General features: G+C 49.7%; 1 protein-coding gene across 2 annotated transcripts in view; it reads right to left on the bottom strand.

Moving 5' to 3' along the window:
- The window catches only part of KIF20A (kinesin family member 20A), a 298,199-nt gene that overhangs the window by 9,084 nt on the left and 268,982 nt on the right, over positions 1-20,133 (bottom strand). The window contains exons 17-19 of one of the 2 annotated variants that reach the window (XM_069651561.1): positions 7,680-7,774; positions 7,283-7,345; positions 6,495-6,632 (exon numbers count right to left, since the gene is read on the bottom strand). In XM_069651561.1, the coding sequence (XP_069507662.1) occupies positions 6,495-6,632; positions 7,283-7,345; positions 7,680-7,774 (296 nt within the window). The remainder of the gene's footprint in view (positions 1-6,494; positions 6,633-7,282; positions 7,346-7,679; positions 7,775-20,133) is intronic. The other variant, XM_069651562.1, reaches the window with a different exon arrangement.

The following is a 20,133-nucleotide window of genomic DNA, read 5'->3' as shown; positions in this document are numbered from 1 at the left end:
CAACAGTAACAGAAGCCAGCTGGAACCATTTCTTTAGACCTAAGGTACTGTGAACTAAGTGGTACTTACCTTGTGTGTTTAGCCTGCTTGCTCCCAGTTGAGACTTGCATTGGCTGCCCTTTGCAGAGGTGCTTGCAGCTTTGCCTTTCACAAGCCTGCCAGCTTGTGGCCAAACAGTGATTTCTTTTACAACAAAACACTGTGCAAGACCTTTACATACCTTCACGAAGTGCCTCAGCTCCCCTAGACTTTGCTCAAGTGACATTGGCTGTCCGGGCTCCCTGAAGACTCTTCTTAACCTCAGACTTTGTGCTCAACTAGCCCTCCAAAATGTCATACATACCTTACTTGTATAGCTGGCAAAGGGTTAATCTACATTGCATTGGGGGGTTCAAAAGTGTTTACCCGTTTGAATAACTTGTTAACCATTGTTCCCTAACCTTTTCCTTTTTTCCACAACTTCAGTATTACCATTTAAGTGTGAAAAGTGATATTAATGTCCACAGTGTCCAAACTATTGAAGTCACCTCAGGGTGTAGGAACATCTGCGTTCCTTATCTACTTACTTTATTGAACTGAAGGAGTGTATTTTGAAGTGCATTTTTATTGTTGCCAATTGCTCCCTTCTAAACAAGGCTCATTTTAAAATTTACTAAAATTAATAAATACATTTTTAATCAAGAAACCTTGAGTGTAAGTGCCATTTGAATATTTGTGTGAAACTATGTTGCAACCCTACAGCTCACAGTGACCCCCCTTGAGATAAGCCTGGCTGCTCAGTCATTTTACCAACCTGTGTAGTACAGGCCTATACCAAAGGTTGGGTTACCTATTGCCAAGAAGACAAGGCTGGTGTAGCCTCCCACAGGGTTACTACATAAATCTTGCCTAACACGGACTAAATGCAATTACCTTATTACTTTGTAGGTGTGCGATATTACTGATAGTACAGTAGACAGGTTAAACTCTAGCAACAATTGTTTAGCAACTAACAACTTGTTAGTTAAGAATTGGAGAAGTCACTCTATGAGACTACACAACACTTATCTGCTTGGTATTCGGTAACCCACCTTTTGGTATAGGTCTGTACTACACAAGTTGGTATTGTGACCGAGTAGCCAGGCCCATCTCAAGAGGTGAAAATGTGAGCTGTAGCAATTAAATTCGTATTTACAAGTAACAAAGTAAAGCTTATACCCAAGGTTTCTGTTATAGTTATTTATTTAATATAAAGGTTTAAATAAGCATTCTTTAAAAAGGGCAATTTATGTAGCAATCAAATATACTTTAAAATACTTTTCAGGATCAGCATCAGTTATTTTTACAAATTTCCTACACCCAGAGGTGACTTCATTCACAAGGAGAGTAATGGCATTTATATAATCACTAGTTATACTTTGCAGATTGAGGTTGCAGAAAGAAAAGGTTGAATGAAGGAAAAAAGTTATAGGTTCTCAGGTCATGTGAGTTTACCTAAATCTTCCAAGGAAGTCTAGACAATCCTTTCCCAGCAATAACAGTCTAAAACAAGTTACCACCTATGAGGGACAGAAATATCAAGGTCAATGGACTAGAAGAGCCTGCAGGGAGGTAGGACGGCAAAAGTCAATTGGAGCAACTATGGACCGGAAGAACTTGGATAATAAAAGTCTTGCAAAGTTAGAGAGTTTGTAGAAATCACTTGAAGGGTCACAAGCTGTGAAGCCTGTGAAAAGCAGAGTTCGAACCAACTCTAAAAGCCAATGCAAGTCTCAATTGAGAAGAGCACAGCCAATGAGACAATGAGTTAAGTACCCCAAGTCTCAACATTAGCTTTGGTATGAAGAAGAGTGGGCCAGCTGGATTCTGTCCTGTTGCAGCAGTGCAGACCCTGGGTTCCTGAGCCTCAGTCGTGGGGACAAGAGGGGGGACGTCTGAAGGGCTCCGGCGGCAGCAATTTGGAGGTCGCCGGCAGCTACGGGCACTTTTTGGTTCAGCTGCACTTTGCGGTTTCAGCGCTTGGTAAACAGCACCACCGCGGATCTCATGGTTGGGCTTCCTTCACTCCTTGGGTCCTGCACTCTGGTGAGGGGACTCTAGCTCGGGCCGTCCTGCTTCTGAGGGTCCTTAGGAGACTCCTGGAGCTTCTGGCTGGATTTCAGACGTTGCACTAGACTACAGATTTCTCGACCCCTGGCACTAATTACCTGTAGCAGCGATGTACAGCCAGTCGGGGAAGATGGCCCAACAGAGTTCGTCTCTGGGTTAGTTGGTCCCACTAACCCATGGGAAGAAGTCCCTTCCGGAGCTTCTCTTTTGGATTAGAAAAAGGAGTTTAAGCACAGCAGTAGGGCTGTACCGGGCAATTCAAGGGTCCAGGAGGATGCAAGCTTCGTTCATGGTTTCTTCGTCAGGTGTTCGCCCAGTGGCCGACTGCCTCCAATCCCAAAACCCTCACCTTTTAAGCAGGTTTCTCCCATTCATGCACCGCTGAAAGGACAGCCAGCCAATCAGGACTGGTTGCATTCAGGCATTCCTTGAGACAAAGGACAGGGGAGTTTTGGGGAACCTCCCTCACTTCCTGCCTTTCCAGACACACTTGAGCCAGAGGCAGGCCTTCAGGGCTGAAGCCCGCCAAAGGCAAAAACTATCAAAGGGTTCAAACCTGGCTCGACACGCAGAGTAAAACCCATGAAAGACCTCACAAACAGAAAATACCGAAAAAAGAAGACTGGTCATTTTGACCAAATGGTCACCCATGGGTGCTATACTGCAGCTGAGGATTTAGCCTGCGATAGAAAAGCACAATGGTAGGAAAATTAAACCACTGCCACCAGCCATTTAAAGTAGTGGGGGTAATAAAAATGTTTTACATGCGAGAATAGGATAAGAGGCTACTAAGTAATCCCCCAGAACTCCACATAATATGGTGTGTGCTGGACCTAAGAGAAAAGGTAAGTAAAGTCAATTTCACTTTACTATTCTTGGGAACAGAAGTTCACACAAGAAAAGGTATCGAAACTTAAGAGAAATCGAAAAGGATTTCTCCGACAGTGCACTGAGGGTGCTGTAGCTCACCATACAAAATGTAGATGCCTATGGAGTTTGTCAGACTCCAAAAACAGAGGAAACAATCCAAATCAGGTCAAAACACACAAGAGAGGGAGAAAAAGGTATCACTCACTCCAGGTTAAAAATTAAAAAGTCCTAAAGTCCTGCAAAAGAGCTGGAGGGGAGGGTGGGGCGGGGTCTGTAAGGTTGAAGGGAATTAGCCCAGAAAAGAGAATTTCCCCTAACACAACTAAGAAGTGGCCTTTTGAAAGTATTGAAAAGTATACGTGAGCATTGGTTTATTGTGCCAAGTATTTAACAGTGACTTGTGTAAATATATTACATTTATATTTTAATATAAATGTATGTGTAATTGTTTCTTTGATGTGCATTACCAATTGGGTTCAGTGTACTTACCTACAGCTCACATCTTCCTCTTAAGATAAGACTGACTTCTCTGCCACTCTACCAAGATTTACAGCAGTAGTGCAGACATACTAAGAGTTGGGGGGGGTGGGGGGGGTATCTAGCTTACTAAAGTCTTAACTCCAAGTAGGACTTTAGGAAAACTGCCCTACAGTTGACTCCCGCTGAAACCTGCCTTCTCTTCGTGACCTGAGGTCCCCTACTCTGTGCAGGTCTAAATACTGATGTGCCATGTATGTCCACCTGTCTAGTCTTGGAAACGGTCTATTCACAGCACAGAACCACCAACTAGCCGGACCAGATAGCAAAAATTACCTCTGCACCCACAGTCCTTGTACCTCCCTCGACCGGACAAAGCACAGAAGTGGGCCCAGGGCCCAGCAGATTAAGGAACCACTGATGTGGCTGCTGAAGAAATTGGGTTTGGGTGGAGTGAGTTTGCATACCATTCCTAACCTCCCTCCCACCATGGAAGAAAAGTTGTAACCCCTTCTCCCTTGCCCGACTATCGGTGGTGGTCTGGTCAAGGATTTCCCCGCCATGGGATTCCCCTAGAGTGGTGGATTGGGAGAGAAACTTTACTTACCTTTTTATTTTAAATTCTGGAACAATTATTTGCAACTGTTGGCTTTGCGAACTCTTGTTCACAAAACACATAGTACACCCTCCTGCTAGGTACAGACTGTGCAACTGGTGACTTTTGGGGCACTAGGCCCCAATTCATAGCAGGGCTAGATTTATTGAGAATTAGGGACCTTAATCTAGGTTTCCTTGTGGCTGCTGCTTCTTACCAATTTACTTACTGGTTTCCAACTGGCTCTAAATTGCCATTCACTCCATTTCTCATTTCCTTTACCATAAGTGCTCCTCTCAACCTTGCACAACCACCTTGAAGGTAAAGTGTTTGTTTACTGTTCACATAATACATATGATAGTAATTACTTGACAATACTTACAAGAGGTTTACATTGTTTAGAGTGCATTCAAAGGCCTAGTAAATGATAGCATATTTTTGTAAGTTTTCTGTCTAACTTGAATTATTCTGTGGGTGCCTTTATGTAGTCCTAGAGCGCTTGTACATCGCCCGAGTCTAAGCCTTACTGCTCTGCTACCCTAGCTTGATTGAGCCTGGTTAGACAGCGTCTTCTCCCTGTTCACTAATAGTGGCCTCTCAAAGTCACTCGCAACCCCGCAATCTTAACAGTAAGCATGAAGCCATCCAGCCTAGGAGTCTCTGAAACCACAAAGTGAATTAAACTGTCTCTGCTGAAATTGACCCACAGAAGCCAAGATATCCACAATCCTTTGTTGCGCTGGGAAAATCCTCCTTACAGCCTGCAAGTTGCACACACATCCTAAAAGGTTGTCTGAAGGAATCAAGGTTGATTTCCGAAGGCTGATGGAATATCTGTGAACAGTGCCTTCACAGTAAATAATTGGGACAATGTGGCCGCTTGATGCGCAGAATGGGTGAGACCAGCCAATCCTCCAAGTATGGGTAGATATGCGCAACCCACCCGACCCCCGACAAAGGAAAAGGGTTACTTTGTTCATCAGTTTAGTAAACAGAGCAGAGCTCAATCAGAATGGGAGGGCCCGGTACTGAAAATGCCTGCAGCTGATGGAAAACCTCTAATCTCTGATGCAGTTCCAAGATGGGGACATGTAGGTATGTGTCTGAGGTGAAGATGGACTTCTAAAATCCAGCCTGTGGGTGGATTTTGGGAAGCCAACCTACTATGAACAGAAATGACAAGTCTAGCCAAACCCAATCAAGGAGGGTGTGAGAGGCCTAGGGCTACAAATAGAAACAGAGGACTCCAATAATTCAAGCTAGACAAAAGATGCACTATGTGCCTTGGGAGCCTTGCCTGTAGTTCAGCGTCAGGCCCCTTAACCCTAACATCTGCTGCATCTTCAAGTTAGTCTACACTTTTGACTATACCTCAAATGGAAAGATTCATAGTAGGAACCATCTGTTGGGATCCCTCAACGCCAGCCTGAAGGTCACCTATGTAGCTCCATGGACTGGTAAACTTGAACATAGAACCGAGATGCCCACTGACCTCCATTAAAGTTTACGGATAAACTGGATAAACTCAATACAAGTATCTGTAGAGGGCACTGGTTTAGATTGTGGTTTCTCTTTTAGAAAGATTTGGGTGTGATTTTATACAAGCAAATGCTTCAGAAATATCCAAGTACATATTCAGTATTATTCCGTCTGCACAGTCCTTTGTTGTGGACAGATGTGTGTACTCCCCCCTCACCCTTCTTTCCCTCCAAAGAGTGAAGCGAGACTGCTTGGCTACACTACCGTTGAGGATTAGGAATCTCTTAAGGAAAAACCCCATCTAACACTGTTGTAAGCTTTTAGAGAACTTTTGGAAAATCTCCTTCACAGTAACTAAGTACAGAACGTCCTAAAGATTGCTTGGATGCCTACTGTCCAGAAGAAGCACTGTAGATTTCTAAACAGCGAGTCCAAAAGGCACTTTGTTTTTCAGAGCACTCGGTTCAAAAGGTTCTGCAAGACATTCAGATTTTGGAGAAGCCTTTCTGCTCAAGGTGGAAGATGCCACTTAGCTGCTTCCCTGGTAGTCCCTCCAGTTCCTCCACCCCACCCAAACCCTTTGAATATTCTAATTCTTTGGTTTCCACCCTATAAAGTAGGCTGATCCAAAGTATGTGAATATTAGGGGGAAAAAAAAGTTCCTGTCCAGAAAACTTCCCATAAGCCTTGGGAGAAACCAAATTTAACAAAAAAGTATGAATAAAAATAAAACCGCATCTTCTCTGAAACAGCCCTCTAGCTTTGATATCTTTCACATTACTTTTTCTACCATGACCTAAAACAGCTGCCCACACATTAATAAAGCCTTAGCAAGGAGTTCACCCAAATGCCACCAACTTGTCAGCGGTCTCAACATAGCAGTTAATGTGCACCCAACACAAACACAAAGTCTGGTTCAATCTATACACTGGAAGTAAACAATGCTGACACCCACAAGGAGAACTGAGCAGTATCAACGTCCTACCTGTTTAGCCAGGATATCCTCGCATGTGTTCAATGTGAGGCGCAGCTTCCTGGCACTGGTGTTATGGCAGCACGATCGCTCTGCCGACTGCAACAAATCCCCAAGTTTCTGCAGCTCAGACCTCAGGAGCCTAACATTCTGAGAAGGAAAGTTACAGCAGTGAGTAGGCATGGAGCTAAAAGTGCTCCACCAAAACCTAGCCTCAACAGGACACCAGGGGAGAACCACAAATCTCAAGGTCAACCCAGACAGAAAACTGTTGAGCCTTTGGTCTATGATCTGTAGAACCAAAATGCTAGCACTACCTTTAAGACCTACATATGGTGTATAGTTAAAGTGTAGCTAAGGTGTTGCAGCAGATCCTGAGAGATGTGTAGTGAAAATGTCACAAGCTGCATGTTCTGCCGGCTGTTTTGAAATAGATTAGTAGTTTATTTTTTGAGAATCCGAGAACTACAGGCTCTGGCACACAAATGCACGCAACAAGAAATTAAAGCAACAAAACCAGAATGATTGGGTACCAAAAGACCAGGTTAAGTACTATTAGTGAATGGGAACAAAGTAGAGAACACCACCTCTGAAGCACCAGTGCTACAACCCAATGATTCCCATAATACACCCTGGCAGTCCATTATTGCAACCAGGAAAAGCTGCCCCAAGCAGCAATGTGAAGGTTTCCATGCAGATTTCTAAGCACAATGCATGCTTTACTCCAGTATTAAAGGGCCAGGGATGAACCCGAGAATCACAAGGGGTGATGCAAGGAATTTGGGGGGAATGGGTGTTACCAAAACAAGATTTCTTGTGTCCTGAAAGGCCAAACCGCAGCGAGAAGAGCTGAGGCTAAGATGCTGGAAAAATAAACACAAGCTGTTACAAGGTGCGAGTAACACCCTTATCCCCACAAGTCATTGCACCCGCCTTGAAATATCTACCAAACAACCCACAGAAAGTCATTTACTATCAACCTGTGCATAGAAGCCACACATCAGTATGCACCACCCAGCAATGCCGCTCGCTATCTCTGCCACATTCCTCCGCCTCCCTCAACCCTCATTTACAAGGTGCAGCCCGGTCCCCCAAGGGGGTGTGCCATTTGCTCACTGTTGCATTAGTACACAGCACGATTCTCTATTCCAGTCTACCCCAATACATAAAGCAAGAGAGGTCAATGCGTGCCCTTACCTTCTGTCCTTCCTCTAGTTTCCTGTCCACATCTGCTGCAAAGCACCGGGAAGGTGAAGGTAGCGGTTCCCTTTGCTTCTCATATCGCTCAACATCTGGAAGAGATCACACTATTGGTATGAGGAGAGGGAAGAGCTGGAGGCATCGAGAAGCAGACAACAAATGGGGATAGTCTTATAACGGATTCTCAGAATCCACCCTGGGGGCAATTGAGAGGGAAGCCTATTATGGTGAACAGGGAGAAGACCAAGCAGTAAGGCTTAGACACAGGAGGGCGCGAGAGCCGTCTAAGACTACAAAGAGACACAGTCAAGACAAAAAATTTACAAAATCACAATTATTCATTAGGCCTTAGAATGCACTAATCAATGAAAACCCTCAGATAATTGTCTCACAATTACTACTATGCACAGATATGCATTTACTGTTCGGGGGTTCTGCTAACAAAACCCTTTACCTTTAAAACAATTACGCAATTGTATGAGTTTGTTCATAGAATCCCCAAAATTGGAATTTTTGCTTTTCAACCTTTTGCTTCCCCACCCCACCTCCCCCCCCCCCCCCTTGTCTTTTTTGGTTCCCTGATCTCTTGGTGGCTAGAGGAACGGTCAAAGTTTGCATGCCATTACGCCCAGTTATACCTTCTATAGGGTATTCAGTATTGGGTCACCCTCAAGGTTCCCAGTCCTGGGTTGCCTCTCGGACACCCCCCTTTCTCCCTTTGTGCTATTGTATCACTATCAATTGGTTTTAGGGAATACGTTAGTGGTAGCTGTGCTTTTTGGCTTCAACAAGGGTGCACGTCTGTTAGGTAGGAATTAGTGCAGTCCAACTGGTTTGGGAATACACAAGACTCATCTCTTGGTATTAGATAACCCACCTTTTAATGTAGGTCTGTACTACACAAGTGGTAGTTGGACTGAGCAGCCAGCCTGATCTTAAGAGGGGGTAATGTGAGCTGTACAATGAAATCAGTAAATACAAGTATCCAATTAAACACTTACACACAAAGTTATATAATAAATTATGTATTTATTTATACACAAGGATATTTAAAGCTCTTTAAAATGCAGTAATTAGCTGTAGCATTAATCCCAAAGTAGGATTCAATTCAAACAGTGAACAATAAAGCAGGTGATTCATTCATATGTTACACGTGTTCCAGCACCCGGAGGTGACGTCATTTGAGGTCAGTATAGCATTTGGGAGTAGTTTCTTACCCGTACCTCCATTTCTCCAGCGTTGGTATCTTTCATGGATTCACAAGCTGTGAATATTTTTCCGTCATCAGGCTGGGAAACCTTGGTAACTTTAATATAGTCGTTTTCCTATGGAAAAAAGTTGACACCTTGAATACCCCATCGACGTAGTTATGGGCGCTTTAGGCAGCACCAATGGTACGTCCATTATATAGCCTCGCCCCTACAGCTTCGCTTCAGATTTTGACCTCACCAAACAAGGATACCTTAAAAGGATGTGTGACGGAAGGGAAGAGGCCTGAGGGCGCATGTGAATCCATGAAAGATACCAACGCTGGAGAAATAGAGTTACAGGTAAGAAACTACTCCCTTCTCCAGCATTGGATCTTTCATGGATTCACATGCAAAGACTTCATAGCAGTAAGAGAGTCTGGCAGTGCATAACAGGTAAACCGGATCCAGACGTAAGGCAACATGAACAAGATATCATTTTCATTTATTAGAAACACTAAAACATGAGCAGAGCCAGAACCCTGGAAGCTGCAGGGCTTACCTTACTAGACCAGGCGTTGAAGCACAGCTCGTCCCACCTGCACGTTCTCAGCATTTTGTTGACTCAGTGTCTGGTAAACTTGTGTGGTACTGCCCAGGTCGCTGCCTGGTAAATGTCAATGAAGACTCCGTGGACCTTGTAGAGTGACCCCTGGGAGCCGATTGTAAAGGTTTGTTGGCTTTATCATGGAAAACCAAATTGTAGACTACGCCCTTCATGAGATGCCTTGCTTTGAAATGGGCTTCCCATTGTTGGAGGGGCCGAAAGCCACAAAGTTGCGTAGATGTTCTGAACGACTTAGTCCTGTCCAGATGGTACTTCAATGCCCTCTGACATCCAGGGAGTGCAATGCTTTCTCTGCTGGGGTAGAAGCCTTACGAAAAAAGGATGTCAAAGCAATCGTAGCATTCTTGTGGAAATCCGATTAAATCTTTGGAATAAAGAGGATTTGTAGCATGGAGAACCTGGTCTTTCATGAAACACAGGTACGGAGGTTCAATGACCAGAGTCTACAGTTCCAAAACCCTCCTGGAAGAAGTAATGCCCACCAGAAAAACGACTTCCAACAGAAAGGTTTATGGCAGCGTTGACATAGGCTAATGGTGGTTTCATGAGGGCCGCAAGCACCAAGTTGAGACTCCAGACCGGAGAAAACTGTTCGGGACGGTGGGGGTAGGGAGGAGGTGGGGGGGGGGGGCAGGAGTCTTGGAAAGGCCCTTAAGGAAATGCTTACTCTATCACTAAACAGAGGAGTAGGGTTTTGCTTCCGTGTGAACCTCGAGATAGCTGCCAAGTGGACCTAGACAATGCCAGACCCACCTTCGCCAACAGCGATGGAAGGAGTTGCTGAGAAGAAACCCGCAATGGCTGCAGGTCAGGCTGCTGAGAACACCATATACAGAAACTTGTCCACTTACGGGTGTATGACGCGTTGGTAGACGGCACCCTTGCTGCAGCCAAAATGTGGTGACATTGAGGAATCTTCAGGATACTGAACTCCGAGTGGTCAGGAGCCACGCTGCTAGTTTGAGGGAGCCCGGGTTGTGATGCCACACCATCTCTTTGTTCTGAGAAAGAAGATCCAGCTCTGACCCCAGGTGAAGAGGGGCGTCCCTCGCTAGGTTAAGAAGGTTTGAGAACCAGGTCTGCCTGGGCCAGAACGGGGCAACCAGGATGATCTTGCATGGAACCTTGCAAATCATCGGAATAGTTTTCCTTATCAGGGGAAAAATAAAATGCACCCCCCTCCCCCCACACCCCCTGGAGCCCGAATGAGAAACTCTGCTGGTGAAGTGACAGCACTGTTTGTTATCGGGGCTATCAAACAAGTCCAGAGGGGGAATCCCGCCATTTCTCTAATATCCATGCCACGTGGTAGTCTTTCAGACGCCATTCGTGCAACTGATCAGAGTCCCTGCTGAGAGCATCTGCCTGAGTGTTTTGAATTCCTGGTAGGTAGAAAGCCAGGATCTGAATCCTGTGTTTTATGGCCCAGTGCCAGATGGTCTGCGCTTCCTGGGACAGGGGCTATGACTGTGTGCCCCCTCCCATGCTTGCGTGTCTAGCACAGTCGTGGTGTCAGTGAGAATCCGTACCGCTGAGTCCTGGATGAGGGGAAGAAAAGATTTGAGTGCTCAGTGCACAGCCCTCAATTCCAGAATGTTGATATGTAGAGAAACCTCTGTGGGGGACCACATGCCTTTGTCCTGGAACTGGTTCAGGCGAGTGGCCCACCCGGCCTGTGAGGCATTGGTCACGATCGTGTACCGAAAATCTGGTTCCACCAGGGGCATGCCCCGTACGATGTTTCCGGGACGGGTCCTCCACCGAAGGGAGTCTGCCAGAGACCGGGAAATGAGTACTTTGTCAGACCAGCTACAGTGGAGCTATGACCACCTGGAAGTGAGAAACTCTGTGCTGGGCCCATGAAAAGGCGACAATTTACAATGAGTGGTATGCAGGACGCCATTGTGCCGAGGAAGGAACAAGTTACTTACCTGTAACTGTTGTTCTCCAGCATGGGTCTGGCATGGATTCACATGCTCATGAATATTCCCCGTCGTCAGGCTGGGAATCCTCGGTAAAGAAAAAACCAGTATCAGTTTCGTTTCTGATCTGACTTTTGTAGTAATAACCAATCACTGGTCTCTGCGTCATACTGACCACAGCCAATGACTGCCCTCTACCTAAGCCCCACCTCTGGCAGCCATCTTCAGATTTGGAAGCACGTGAAGTGGCAGTATGACCAAGTGAAGAGCCGCAGATGGGGTAGGCGGGAGGGTTCGCATGTGAATCCATGCCAGACCCATGCTGGAGAACAACAGTTACAGGTAACTAACTTGTTCCTTCTCCAGCATGGGGTCTGGCATGGATTCACATGCTCATGAATAAAGAATACATAGCAGTACACACATGCACAACCACGGGAGGTGGCAAAGGCTCAATATTAAGCATCACATCAAACTCAACATTAAGCATCTTACCTCCTCACCAGGCTCACCTCAGGCGAACAGGTTGCGCAGCACTGCTTGGCCGACCCTGGACTCCTCCATGGAATCCCGGTCGACGCAGTAGAATTTCGTGAAGGTGTGCGTCGACCTCCACGTAGCAGACCTGCATATGACCAGCAGGGGCACACCAGATAGGAACGCCGTGGTAGCTGCGATCGCTCTGGTGGAATGGGCTCTCGGACGGCCAGGCAGCGTTCGGTTTGCCAACCGGTGACAGTACATGATACAGCCGGAGAGCCATCTGGAAATGGAAGCCTTCAAAAGAGCCTTCCCCTGATTGACAGGTCCAAAGTTCACAAAGAGTTGTGACGTCTTCCGAAAACACTTCGTGCGGTCCACGTAGAACTTCAGCGCTCTAGCCACATCCAGCGAGTGCAAAGTCCTCTCAGCCGGCGACGAAGGCGAGGGGAAGAACACAGGCAACACCAAGGGTTCGTTGAGATGGAAGTCCGACGGTACCTTGGGCATGAAGGAGGAGTGCGTCCTGAGCACTACCCTCGTGTCGTGAAAAGTCAAGTACGGGGCCTTGCAGGAAAGGGCCTGGATCTCTCCCACTCGTCGTGCGGAGGTGATGGCCACAAGAAACGCTGTTTTCCACGACAGAAATTTCAACGGAGCTGAGTGCAGAGGCTCGAACGGAGGTCCCATGAGCTTGGTCAGCACCACGTTGAGCTCCCACGCCGGGGCCGGAGCCTTCACCGGCGGGAACGATCTGAACAGTCCCTTCATGAACTCTTTCACCAGACGATGAGACCACAAGGACGTCCGTCCCGTGGTTCTGGTGTATCGGGAGATCGCAGCAAGATGAATCTTGATGGACGCGTGTGCCAGTCCAGCTTTGGCCAGCGTCAGCAGGTACGGCAGTACTTGGGGGGCCGTAATCCGTAGAGGGTTAATCTTCTGTGCGTGGCACCAGACTGAGAACCTCTTCCATTTGTGTCCGTAGCATTTAAGAGTCGAGGACGCCCTGGCCTTTGCAAGAACCTCTCTGCAGTCGGCCGGTATGTCGTATCCTCCAAACTCTAGCGCTGCAGGAGCCAGGCCTGCAGGTTCAGCGATTTCGGGTCGTGGTGGAGGATGGCGCCTCCTTCTCTGGAGAGTAGATCCGCGTCCACCGGCAGCTTGATTGGCGGGGACGCCGACAAGTCCAGAAGGTCCGGGAACCATATCTGCCTCGGCCACGCAAGTACGACGAGGATCATCCTGCACCGTGACCTCTTGAGCTGGTTGACGAGCCGGATTAGCAGTGGCAAAGGAGGGAACGCGTAGAGGAACAGGCCCTCCCAGGGGAACGAGAAAGCATCGCCCATGCTCCTCGCCTGGGGAAACCTGCTGGCGAACCTCCGGCACTTGGAGTTCGTCGCCGTTGCGAACAGGTCGATCTGGGGTGTGCCCCACCGTCGGAAGAGGCGATCCACTAGATCCTGCCGTAGCTCCCACTCGTGGCACGAGTGCAGCTCCCTGCTGAGTGAGTCGGCGATGGTGTTTTTTTATCCCTGCCAGATGAAACGGCACCAGAAATATCCTTTGGGCGATGGCCCAATGCCACAGGTCCTGCGCCTCCTTGGACAGTGCTGGGGACCTGGTTCCGCCCTGTTTCCTGATGTAAAACATGGTGGTGGTGTTGTCGGTGAAGATCCTCACCACCTTGCCCTTGAGGGACGGAAGGAAGGACCTGAGGGCCCAAAACACTGCACGGAGCTCCAGGACGTTGATATGTAGGGATTTCTCCGTCGGGAGCCAAAGGCCTCTTGCGTGCAGATTTTCGGTGTGCGCTCCCCACCCTTCCAGGGAGGCATCCGTGGTCACCGTCTCCTGGTGGGCTGGGGTCTGGAAGTCCAAGCCCGCCGTCAGATGCGCGCGGGTGCCCCACCACCGGATCGCTCGTCGGAAACTCTCGTCTAGTGTGATCCTTTCCTCGAAGCTGCCCGTCGTTTGGATCCAGCGCGCGTCCAGGAACTCCTGTAACGGGCGCATCCGGAGCCTGCACATGGGAATGAGGTAGATGCAGGAAGACATCATTCCGAGGAGGGACTTGATGGACCTCACCTTGGCCGCGTCGGCCACCAACATCCGCTGCACCTTGCCCAGGATGGTCCTGGTCCTCTCCTCCGACGGGGAGGCCAGAAGGGACACTGTGTTGAGCCTCGCTCCCAGAAACAGAGCGTCTTGCGCGGGTACCAGGTGGGATTTGGCATAGTTCACGGAGAATCCCAGGTCCGTGAGAAGTTGGACGGTCCTTGCCGTGTGAACCACGGCGAGCTCCCTCGTCTTGGCTCGGATGAGCCAGTCGTCCAGGTAGGACTGCGCCGCCACCGGTGCGAGGCACTTGGTGAATACCCTGGGTGCCGACCGTAGTCCGAAGGGGAGGGCTTTGAACTGGTAATGACGCCCTTGGACCACAAACCTGAGGAATTTTCGGTGCCCCTTTAGGATGGGAATATGGAAGTAGGCATCCTCCAAATCCAACGACGACAGGAAGTCTCCTTCCTCCAGCTGACCCAGGACGTGCTGGAGGGTGACCATCCGGAACTTCTGCGCCTTGATGAACTTGTTCAGACGTCGCAGGTCCAGGATGGGGCACCATCCCCCCCGTCTTCTTCTTCACGAGGAAGTATCTCGAGTAGACTCCGGAGCCCCGAAACCTCTTTGGGACGAGTTCGATGGCGCCCTTCCTGAGCATCGCTTTTACCTCCAGGAGAAGTTGAGGGACGTGAAGTTCTTTCCTGGCCACGGGGGGGGGACGCGCGGGCACCTTCTCTGGAACTCGAGCGCGTGGCCCCGGGCCAAGGCGTCCAGCACCCAACGGTCGGTGGAGATGGACTCCCACACGCTGACGAAGCTCGCCAGCCGGCCTCCCACCGGGGTGCTTCGGTGGGGGCCTGACCCCACGGCCGGTTCAATCCTGCTTCGACGAGGCTTTGCCGCCTTGACTTCCTTGGCGACGACGGCGTGGTCCGCCAGACTTGCCTCGTCCTCTGTAGGCCTCCTGAGACGACGAGCCGGCCGCTTGACGATAGGTGGAGAAACCGCCGCCGGAACCTTTGGAGGCGCCCTTGCCTCCGCTGCTCCGAAAGGGCGTCCGTCGTTGTTGCAAAACTCCCAGGGCCCGGGCCGTCTCAGTGTCCGCTTTAATGGCCTGAAGGGAATCGTCCACTGTTTTCCCAAACAGGTTGTTCCCATCGAAGTGCATGTCCAGGACTCTGGACTGAACGTCTTGACGGAAGTCCGTAGCCTTGAGCCATCCACACCGCCTAAGGCAAACGCTGTTGCCCAACTGGCGGAACCCAGTGTCGGCGATGTCCGTCGCAACGGTAATGGCGTGGTCCGAAGCCACCTCACCTTCCTGCAGGATCTCCAGGGCCTCTGCCCTCTTGTCGTCCGGCAGGAAGTCCAGCAGGGGAGCCAGTTTGTACCAGAGCTCCCTGTCGTAGCGGGCCACAATAGCCAAGGCGTTGGCCGCTTTAATCGTCGTCGCTGCCGACGAGATGACTCTGCGTCCCATAGCGTCTAATTTCTTTCCCTCACCGTCCGGTGGGGAAGTCGATGTGGAGGCTGCACCCCCCCCCCTCCCACTTTCTTCCTGGCCGCCGCGGAGACGACAGAGTCCGGGGTAGGCTGCGCCCGGAGGCACAGGGGGGCCGTGTCCGGGACCCGGTACTTCTTCTCGTACCGGTCTCTTCTAGCTGGCGTCGTGGAAGGGTTCTTGAGGAGGGTGAGGCCCTCATCCCAAATGTCGTCCAATAGAGGCACTGAGAGGACCGTCTTCCTCTTGGCCTCGCGCCGCTGATAAAGGAAACCTTCCTTCTTCTCCTCAGGGCAGAGTTGAAAAAGCTCGGATGCCCTGGTGATCATGGAGTGGAACGATCCAATCTCGTCGGGCGGAGAAGCCCTGGTGGGAGGCGACTAAGGTACATCCTCGTCGTATACCTAGTCGTCCGTACCCGTCGCTGCCGTGTCAGTCCCCGTATCATCCCCTCGGGTGGACGGGGAGGAGGGCTGGACGGGGCGCGACGGCTGAAAAGGAGGTGGAGGGTGGATCGTTCTTTTCTTAGTAGGGGGAACACCAGAAGGTCCCGGTTCTGGGTCCCCCGACGGGAGAGGTTCCTCCGTCGGCAACGGTAGTCTCGTCCTTATCTCTGAGCATAAGGACTGTATAGCCAACAAAATGGCCGCCGAGTTGTCTTGCGGTGCTGGCAGAGGGGAATCCGACGGGCGATCAGGGGCCCCGTCGGTACCCTCGACGATGTCGTCGTCAACTGCGTCGGGATCCATCCCGACGGGCCGGTCTTCTTCCACGCCGAGGCCGTGGCTTAAGACCTCGACCAGTTCCTCCTCCGAGGTTGAAGCCGAATCTACGACGACACCCTGCCCCCCCCTTTCTCTTCCCCTCGGGGGATTTCCCGGGGGTCCTATTGATGGGCACAAAAGAGGACTCCCTCCGAGGTGGCAGGGAGACTCTGAGCCCCGAGGTCGCCACCACTTGTGTAGCCTGCACAGGCTGAGCCAGGGCCGCCGCGACAGTTTCGATAGAGGGCTTGGCCAGATGGATTAAGGCCTTCACCACCTTAGGTGCGCTCACCGCCTTATCTTTGAGGGGGGGACACCGCCTCGCTCCCCCTCCGCCTTCGAGCTCGACCGGGGCCTCTCCAGGAGCTTCGCCGGGTGCTCGGCCTTCCTCTTACCCGACCCAGAGCGTTGGCTCGTGGTTGATGGTGCCGGGGAGGGTGCGCCCTGCCTGGCGCCTGTAGAGCCCGACCGTTCGGCGCTCCCGGTGCCAGCGGACTCGCGGTGCTTGGCCTTATGTTGGACCCCCGTCGCCGGGGCGTCCTCAAAGGTCTTAGAAGACCGCTCAGATTTCTTCTTCTTCTCGCCGGACGGGCTCTTCCCAGTTGGCGAGACGTTGATGGCGGTCCTTCATGGTCCGCTCCGACATGTTGCCGCAAAACGCACAGTCCTTCTCCACGTGCGTCTTGTCCTCATGTAGGCAGTAGAGACAAAAAGAGTGTTCGTCCTCCTTGAAGACGTTCTGCAGCTGGCATCCAGGGCAGACCCTGAACAGCTTTCCGGGCGTCGAGCTTCCCTTCTCCTGGGCCATGACCGGGCCTGAGAAACTTCTGGAGTCCTCCAAAAGCGTAGCTCGACGAAATCTTCACCCTTGAGGGGCGCAGACGAATCCGACACGGGTCCCCGTTGATCGGATAGAGAGTCGGTGGAGCTTGAGGCTCTTTTGACCGAAAAAAACAAAGTTTTTGAGAAAAAACGTGAAAAAAATAGCACTAACGCTCGAGAGCAATAGCACGAGGATCCCAACACATGAACGTGCGGTAAAAATCTGAAGATGGCTGCCAGAGGTGGGGCTTAGGTAGAGGGCAGTCATTGGCTGTGGTCAGTATGACGCAGAGACCAGTGATTGGTTATTACTACGAAAGTCAGATCAGAAACGAAACTGATACTGGTTTTTTCTTTACCGAGGATTCCCAGCCTGACGACGGGGAATATTCATGAGCATGTGAATCCATGCCAGACCCCATGCTGGAGAAAGACATGTACATGCGAACCGTGACCGACGTTCCGGGTAAAATGGAACAAGCGAGGGAAAACAGCTTCTCTATCCTTTCCTTCGAGGGTTTGACCTGATTGAGCTCCGTCTGAAAATGAGCCCCCAGAAAAATCAAGTCCTTGGAGGGCGTCAGAAAGGATATGCCGATGTTGACTGCGAAGCCCAGACGTTGCAAAAAGAGCATTGTTGCACGGAGAGACTCAGATGTTCGCTGACAAGTGGCGCCCCTCCACCCCCAAACCAACCAGTCGTCCAGGTACAGATAAACATGTTGTCCGTTTCTGCGAAGGTAAGCTGCCACCAGAGCCAGGCACTTCTTGAAAGTCCTGGGAGCCGACTTTAGGCCAAAAAGGAGAACCCAAAACTGATAATGGCTGTTGCGGACCATAAACCGTAGAAATTTACAATGCCTGGGGTGCATGGTGATGTGAAAGTATGCATCCTCGAGATCCAAAGACGGCAGAAATTCCCTTGATTAAACCGTTTTTATGGCGCCTTGCAACGTTCGCATCCTGAAGGTACAGAATGGGCAGCCATTTCCCGTTTGGCTTTTTGATGACAAAAAATATGGAGTAGGTTCCTCTTCCCGATGCTGGAACCCTCTAGATTGCTCCTTTCTGCAGTAGAAGACGCAGAAAGACCTGAAGCAAGACCTGAAGGTGCGGTAGAGCTCTTTTCACAGGAGGAATGGGGATTTGCGGATGCCTGAATTCCAACGAGTGGCAGAATTGGACTGCTTTCAACACCCATCTGTCTGTCGTGCTCAAACGCCACTTGTCGAGGTGTGGCGCCACCCTCCCTCCTAATCAACTGCCCTTGTGGCAGTCATTGCTGAGGCTTGCACAACCTCTTTGAGAGGAGGAGGAACCCCTTTTCCTCTATCCTTGATACTCCTTGCTTCATTGGGCGGAGTGGAAGGAACGCCGGTAGCCCTGGGAGAAGTAGGTAGAAATACTGTACCCCTCGTCACGAGAACCTGAAAACCTTGCATTCCCGAGACCCCACGGAAGGGGCAAAAAAGAACGTCTGCCCTGCAGGGCTGTAAGGGACCTTGCAGTATGGGAGTCAGTCTTCATGTTCAACGCATCGTCAATATTCTCCCTGAAAAGATGCTCCCCCTCGCAGGGCATGTTCACCACCTTGTGCTGAACCTCTGGCCGGAAATCAGTGCAGCAAAGCCAGGCTTCACACAGGAGTAACACCCAATTAATAATCTGCTTAAACCCAGTCCATTAGGCAAGATTGTATGCAGTACCCTTTAGGTGCACTACAACAATCCTGACCTCCTGGCAATAGGAACCCAACCTTTGGCATAAGCTTCTACTACACAGGCTGGTAGGGTGTTGAGCAGCCAGGCTCATCTCAAGAGGGGTCAATGTGCGCTGTTGGGGAGTAACAGATTCACAGTGACAAATATTCAATTAAACACTTATACACAAGGTTTCTTGAATAGACAATTAGTCAGTTAGGGTAAGAAGGAAGCAATATAACAGTAACACTCAAATATACTACACAAAATACACACTCTTAATATATCTAAATCAGTGAGTACCCTTTTGGGATGGCCGACAGACAACCTACACCCTCAGGTGACTTCAGTAGGTAGGGTGCTGGGGACATTAATATATCACTGTAGTATTTAGAATCATTTAGGAGTAAGCCAAAGGAACATGTTATTAAAACATACAAGAGACCACACACATTCTTAAGCAGGCAAATACTTTCAGATCCCCTAAGAAGAGTCATTCAGTAGAACAGGCCAAGCCAAAGACAATGGGCAACAGTCTATATGAGCAGAAGCACTTGTTTGCAGGTAAGAAAAGTCTTTGCACAAGGTTTTAGAAGGCTTTGAAGAAAAAGAATCAATGTAGGGCCACAAGCTGTTACACTTGTGACTAGTAGAAGATGCAAGCAACTCTACAGCAAGAGGTAAGGTGTCTCAGACTTTCATAGTACCTTTGTATTTTAGAAAAAGTGCAGCAGATGACTTTTGTTCCTGAGCAGCTCTGCAGATTTCACGATTCCTGGGCCTCAGTCGTGGGGAGAAGAGGGAGCACTTCTGGGGACTCATGCACTGCAATGGGACAGTTACCGCTCGCAACTGGAAATCTTCAACCAAGTGGCTGTTTATGGTTTCAGCTCCTCGCGTCCACCGCAAATAGCAACACTGCAGTTTCTGGCTGTCGAGATGGGCTTTCCTTGCTTCTGGGGTCCCGCACTCTGTTGAGGGGACTCAGGCTCAGTCAGTTCTTCTTCCTGGGAGTCCGGAGGATCTTCCTGGAGCTCTTGGCCAGCTTAAAAGCAACACACAATCTGGTGTTCCTCTCCCTGGTGTTTCGGTTTCCAGCAGCAACTCTGTGGAAAGTCAACCAGCTCAGAGAGAATGTCCAGGTGGCTTACTTTGGAGTTGATTGGTCCCGCCAACTCAAGGGAAGAAGTCGTCATTGCAGGGGCTTCTCCGTCGATACGAATTTGGAGTTTCAGCACAGCAGCAGGGCTTCACTGAGAAAACCAACGGTCCAGGAGTTGCAGCAGGCGTCTCTTCCAAGTTCTTCTTCGGTTCCTTGTCCAGTGGTCGACTGCCTTCCAAGCCAAAAGCCTTGCCTTTTATTCATTTCTCTCCCATTCA

Source organism: Ambystoma mexicanum, chromosome 3p, assembly GCF_040938575.1.
Source record: "Ambystoma mexicanum isolate Mex_15411 chromosome 3p, UKY_AmexF1_1, whole genome shotgun sequence".
NCBI lineage: Eukaryota > Metazoa > Chordata > Amphibia > Caudata > Ambystomatidae > Ambystoma > Ambystoma mexicanum.
This window is presented reverse-complemented; position numbering and strand designations above follow the sequence as displayed.